The sequence below is a fragment of the Gekko japonicus genome, unplaced genomic scaffold (assembly GCF_001447785.1).
Source record: "Gekko japonicus isolate JY-2015 unplaced genomic scaffold, Gekko_japonicus_V1.1 scaffold15, whole genome shotgun sequence".
Taxonomy (NCBI): Eukaryota; Metazoa; Chordata; class Lepidosauria; order Squamata; family Gekkonidae; genus Gekko; species Gekko japonicus.
This window is the reverse complement of record NW_015165830.1, coordinates 2,027,066-2,033,643: the sequence shown is the minus strand read 5'-3', so window position 1 is coordinate 2,033,643 and position 6,578 is coordinate 2,027,066. Positions and strand designations below refer to the sequence as shown.

Sequence of the window (6,578 nt, the reverse complement as noted above, 5' to 3'; positions counted from 1 at the left end):
TTTTCACCCCTGTGCTTCCAGAGAGCTCAAGCAGCGAGCTGTGCAGCAGCCAGAGGAGCCGAGGTTCCAGATCCACGACTACATAGAGTCACAGAAGAAGAGGACCAGTTGCTGTGCCTTCCTTTGAGGGAGCAGACTGCCAAGTCAGTCTACTCTAGAGAACCTATTGCCCAAAAAAGAGGTCACAAAACAGACTGGCACAGTGGGGGTGCAGAGAGGAAGCTGTGCTGGCGATCCTCTCCAAAGACACTGGGACTGGGCTAGGTTGGTTTCAGCCGCAGAAGAGAGGTCTACACAATCTCCTTTGGCAAAAACCCAGGGAAACTTTTTGCATAAGGTCTGAGCAGTCTGAAGGGTTAATTAAATAACATGACTGGGGTGGAAAAAAACAATAACCCTTTTGCTTGTTCTTAAAAGTAAAGTTTTATGTGATGAATGAAATTAGCAGGAATATTCAGTAAAGAAATAGAAGATGTATATCTTTTTGACCTCTGGCTCCTTCCTGCTTCCCACACCCAAAGATCCTGCAGTCAGAGCTGCCATCCTTCTCCTCCCTTCCTCCTCCTGCTCCAAAGAAAGGACAGGGGGACTCCCAAATATTATTCTGTATGCCTGTGCCATCAGGGGAATGCTGCTGACTGTATTTAGTTTGGAGAGAGATCACTGTATGTTTTTCTGACTGTAAAAAGAGAGAAGTTTTAGAAAAGTTGACTCTTAAAAAAAATGATGTCAGACCAAGTCCTTCTCAGAAAGGAAAGCCCAGAGTGAGCAAGCTAGGAAGAAAAGCTAGTCCTTGTTATTTCCTTATGAAAGCAGGGTGCCCCTCCTTCAGTCTTTCTTACAAACAGTATTGAAGGTTCTGGTGAAGAAGCCAGTGAGGCTGCATAAGTTAGCCACCACCCAAACAGCATGGCTGGAAAATAAGCATTTATTTGGACCGTTGGTGTATTTGCCCAAATAACAATTTCCTATGAATTTAAGGACATAAGAACATAAGAGACGCCAATGTTGGATCAGGCTAAAGGCCCATCCAGTCCAACACTCTGTCACACAGTGGCCAAAAATACCAGGTGCCATCAGGAGGTCCACCAGTGGGGCCAGGATATTAGAAGCCCTCCCACTGTTGACCCCCCCCCCAGCACCAAGAAGACAGGGCATCTTAGCATCAGATGGAGCTGTGGTGGCTCAGAGGTTAAGATGCTGAGCTGCAAACTGGAAGGTCTGTAATTTGGCAGTTCAAGACCCTAGTGCCGCATGATGGAGTGAGCTCCTGTCTTTGGCCCAACTCCTGCCAACATAGCCGTTCAAAAGCAAGAAATTGCAAGTAGATAAATAGGTACCGCTTCAGTGGGAAGGTAACAGCATTCTGTGTGCTTTGGCGTTTAGTCATGCCGGCCACATGACCACAGAACCATCTTTGGACAGTGCTGGCTCTTCAGCTTGGAAGCGGAGATGAGCACTGCCCCCTACAGTTGGATTTGACTAGCTTTTGAGCAAGGGAAACCTTTACCTTTTTAATGAATTTATATCTTACTGTGTAAGATGTATAGAGGCAAACTGGAGTGTTAGAGGTTTTTTCTGAGGGGCATGTGCAGGGAATCCCACCACAATAGGTCTTTTATATAACAACTAAGTTTGTTGATTCCAGTTCTGACTGGTAGAGATGGTGAATCCATTCAAAGCCATGAGTGCAGTCAGAGACAGTTCTGCACACTCGTGGTCTGTTTCCATACATGTTTAATCAGAACCAGCTCTTACTGAATTCAGTGAGATATACTCTCAGGCAAGTGGATTGTAGAACTGATTTCAAGAGGGCTTGCGTATGCTTAGCTTTCCCTGGATGGCACCTGGTGGCAGTTTTGCCATCAGCTATGCCACTGCATTCATCATGGTCTATTTTCCTGCCTTAGATTCCTGGAAACATATGGATGGCAGACTCTGATTGATGCATCACGACTTGTGCAGGCATGTGCTTGGATCCACTGGAAGCCTTCTGCATGCTCTAGGGTTCTTGTACAAGCAGAAGTGTAAATAACTAGCAGACGTGCTAGTCCCTTGTGATAGGTTAAACATAGTGTATCCTGAACTGTTTTTTTGTTTGTACAAGATGTTATGCAAGAAGTTTCTAGGCACTAAGATATATGGAGGGAAATTTTAGGGATTGAACATGGTCTTGCACAAGGGGAACTGTACCATCTATGTTTCTGCTTGCATATCGCTGGACCGAGGCCAGAGTCTATGCACACTCAGAACGATGCCTCCATTGCAATACCCACATCTCTCCTTATATATAATTGAATAGTGGGTGCCAAAGTTCTAATTCTAAAATGCACTCCCTTAGTGTATGGCTGATGACACTGCTCCTCAGCATATATCGCCACGAATCAGAAGGCAAAGCCCAGGTCCCACCCACACCACAACTGCTGCGACAACCTGGTCTTTTGCATTTGGAAGCTGATTGGACTTCACTCCATTCCACACCTCAAACTCTCCCCCCCCCCGCAAGGCAGTTGGAATGTCAGTTGCATATGGAATCTGCTGTATTCTGGTGGTGTGCAGGTCCCAGATTCATGTTTTAAAAGCAGACTGACACTGTTTGCCCAAAGCCAGAGCACTCTCCCAGAGCCTCTTTCTAGATCCCGTTGTATTTATTTCCACAACGGGCCTTATTTCTAGTAACTATATAAACCCTTTTTTCTGGCACTGATGTTTTTTTTAAAAAATGGGGTGCCACTTAGTTTGGTCCTGGATTTCCTTTATCAAGATCCTGTCTTCTTAAACTCAGAGTTCATTCTCACTGATGTTAAAGCATGGCTGTAGACAGGATGAAGCCAGTGGATTCATGGCCCCACCTGGAGCACTGATTCACACTAAAAATTATTTATTTTTTAAAAGCCCTTTAATTTGTGATGGGGACAACTTCCCCTCAAAACATATGACCCTTTGTTTAGAATAGGGGAATTTCTGATGGCTGATTGTCTTCCCCTTACCCCAAGTGGTAGCAGAAGACTGCTAGAAGGGCATTAAAAGGAGCTGATGATTTGGTGAAGGCGAAGGGTCATTTCACATAAAATGTTGATCCTTGAACTCCGGGTATTCCCCGGGGCAGGCAAGGATTGTCTCTAACCAGCCATGCTTGCTACCTACTGGTGGACATGGATGCAGTCAGCACTGTTGCGATGTATGAGAAAGCCTCTTCCCAGCAAATCACCCTTATTAATTGGCATGGTGTGAAGTACATCCCTCCCCAGCAGTACTACTAAGAACAACAGTTCCAGGATTCAGCCCCATTCCCTTGGGTTGTGTATCAACAGAGGCTTGTCCACACCCAATAGTTGTGCTCATTATCTTCAGTCACAGGAGATTCAAAGGGACCCTCAGTAGTCCCCTTCATCTGGAAGAGAGAGGGTCAAGCAGCTCTCTCACCCTGCCTCCCGATGCCTTGGTGCTGTGTGCAGATGGTGCTGTCGTTGGGGCAGTCAGCCATATGCCAGGCTTGCTGCCCTGTCCAATCTGGAAGCAACCTCCCTGCCCACTGGAGTGGGCCTTTAATCTACATCTGTGGGTGGCCAACTGGATTTTGGACTGAAATGCTTCCAAGTAGCAAAAATTATATATGTGCCAAAGACAAAGCACAACCTTCGCAATAAAGGCATTGTTTATCCATTTTAGGGCTGCTCGTCCATTACATTTTGTTCCATGCCAGAGATGACTCTCTATTCCTAATGTGAGTAAGACATTGTGAGCGTCTATTTAGCTCTGTGTACTCTGACCAGAGTGCAACAGATCCCTGGCCAGTGGATACTAGGCCAGCAGAATTTAAGAACCCAAATGCAGCCCACCAGCTCTCTTTTGTGGCTGCCAGGAGCTTGATAAGGCAGCAGGGGAAAAGCCCAGTAAATTTATCAAGCCCATGCTAGGCTGCATATGGCACCTGTTGTATTCACAGCCAAAAAAAGCACACCTCCATTGCAACGTGCCTGTTACAGTAGAAACCTGTTTTCCAACACAAATATCCCCCTGTCATTTTTAAACAATGAGTGATACCCCTTAGTTTGCTGCAGAATTTCCCTCCGTGGGCTTCTGCCCTTAGGATCTTCATTAAGAACATCTCGGCCATCCTTACTGGTCAGCCTAAAGGCACCACAGCCATGAGGAAAGCTGGGCAACTGCATAATCAGTGATGGGTGGGGAGGAGCAGCGAGCCTCTCTCCCTGCCTAGCCTGGATTTTTCCTGGATTATCCAGGAATGGAGAAAAGCCCCCTTTTAAAGCATGCTGTATCTTTTTAAAATGTCACATCATGTTGTTTCATAGAGGGTGAACCACACTGTACGGGACTGGGGAGACATCACCTCACAGCCCTTTCCTTTGTAGTTCAGTCCCAGTTTATCAGCGGAGGCTTGCCAATACCCAGTGAGTGTAACAGGTCTTATCTTTCTGCCTCAATCACAACCCTCCAAATGTAATATAGCTGCTTCCCTTTCTATCAGGGAAAGGGCCACAGTTCAATGGTAGAGTACATGCAGGAGGTCCCAGGTTCAAACCTCTTAACAGCTCCAGTTAAGAGGATCTTGGATATCAAGGCTTGGAAAATGTTTGCCAAATACCTCCGAGGAGTTCTGCCAAGTGGCATTTCCAGTGCTGGACTAAATTGACCAATGCTCTGACTTTAGCTTCAAATGTTCATAACAGCTTGGTCATTTATTTATTTAAAAAGACATGTTTCTGTTCTGGAATAACAGGCATTTTCCACTGCTTTGCATAAATGGAGAAAACTATGGCCTATTATAAACAGCTTTTCTGAGTAGTCAAGTCCTTGAGTTTGACTTTGGATTCTGTGCCTGCATTATGCACGATTCTTTATTCTGCAGTTACAAAAAAAAACAACAACACACTTTTCTTGATTGAAGCGGGAATGTCACTTGTGTGGTGTCGGGGGTGCTCAACATTTTTTTAAAAAAATTTACACAATTGTCCTACCGCAGCTGCACAGTAGTGTCAAAGTAAGGGCCTTCCATTTAAATCCCCCTGGTTCAGTGTTGTGCATGCCTTTTCGCATTAGTTCCTTGAATGAAAGGAAACACTAATTTAAAAAAACCCTATTGAAACTCACCAGACTATTCTGATATTGACAAGTGTAGCTGTGAAACCCCATTTTCCTCATTGCCAAGCAGAAGTGGATTCTCTGCTGTGCTATTGGCCACTGGGGAAAATGGGAAAGTCATACAGTCTCATAAAGCACAGTCACAACATCCCCAAGCAAGCATGGGGTGGTGGTGGTTTGGAAGCTCTGTTGGAGAAAATGGAAAAGGAACACAGGAACCCAAGCAAAGGGGGGGGGGGACCCTCTTGAAACTGACCAGAGTTTATAACAGACAGCACAGCAGCAAAGCCTTTTAAAAAGCCTGAAGGATTGGCTGTGGGGCCCGAGGGATCTTGGGGGGGGGGGTTGCTCTTCTGCTCCCAAGGTGTCATTGGTGTGTGTCCTAAAATAGCCTAGCACCTCCCCATCTTTGCAGAAGGAATGCACAATGCAGTATTTTTTTTAAATTACCATTGCACAGATATTATTTCCAGCAGAGAGCAATTGCCACTGACTGGTGATTTATTTCTAAAGGTTAAAAAAAAAAGGTCCCTACTTCAGAGCAATGTGAATGGTCCCTCACCATGATTTTTGTTATTGATGATGATGTCCAGCCAGGAAAGGGAGAGAAAGAAGTTGTTGGGGGGTTTTTTGGGTGATGATTAAGTGTGAAGGAGAAAGGGGAGGATTCTGAGTGAATGTTGCCCTTTGCTACTGGTCTCTGAGCATCTGAATGAGCCTGGAGGAGGTGGAGAAGGAGGGCAGCTGGAGCCAGCCTCTCTGTGCTGCAGCTTGCTGCTGGGAGAGAGGAAGAAATGAAAGGCACAGAGAGGACAGTCCTGGGAAGCCTGAGTTCCGATTGTTTCTGAAAAAATGCACACCCCTCAGAATGCAATCTGAGCAGCAGTGGGGGATAAACATATTTAAAATGGATCATCAGCCCTGGCCCCAAAAGCTCCTTGTATGGCTGGGCTTTTGGGAGGAAGGTTCCTTGTAGAAGAGATTGAAGAAAAGATTGGATTTATACCCACCCTTCACTACCCAAAGGAGTCTCAGAGCAGCTTACAATCCCTTTCTTTCCCCCTCCCCACAACAGACACCCTGTGAGGTAGGTGGGGTGAGAGAGCTCTCCCTAGAACTGCTCTTGGGAGAACAGCTCTGGAAGAACTTGTGACTGACTCAAGGTCACACCAGCAGCTACATGTGGAGGAGTAGGGAATCAAGCCCGGTTCTTCCAGATAGGTGTCTGTGCTCCTAACCACCACACCAAACTGGCTCTCTTGTGAAGACTTTTGGCCGGGGGGGGGGGGGGCCATTCGGCCTAGGAGATGCAGAGAGCACTGAACTCACCCCCTGGGGGGGGCAGATGAGAGAGGGCTATTACACTGGCATCCAATCCCTAATTTTTTATGGCAAAACAAAAACAAATGGGTACTGGAGATATATACTCTTGATTTAATGTTCAAGCGCTAGTCTCATGGGGCCAATTTTTT

The 6,578-nt window shown here is 46.0% G+C and overlaps 1 protein-coding gene across 1 annotated transcript in view; it reads left to right on the top strand.

Annotated features, from left to right (window-relative positions):
- RAB37 (RAB37, member RAS oncogene family) overlaps positions 1 to 443 on the top strand; it is a 24,106-nt gene extending 23,663 nt beyond the window's left edge. Inside the window, exon 8 of the mRNA XM_015410765.1 lies at positions 22 to 443. Coding sequence (XP_015266251.1) covers positions 22 to 127 — 106 coding nt within the window. The 3' untranslated portion in view covers positions 128 to 443. The remainder of the gene's footprint in view (positions 1 to 21) is intronic.
- Positions 444 to 6,578: the final 6,135 nt, after the last annotated feature.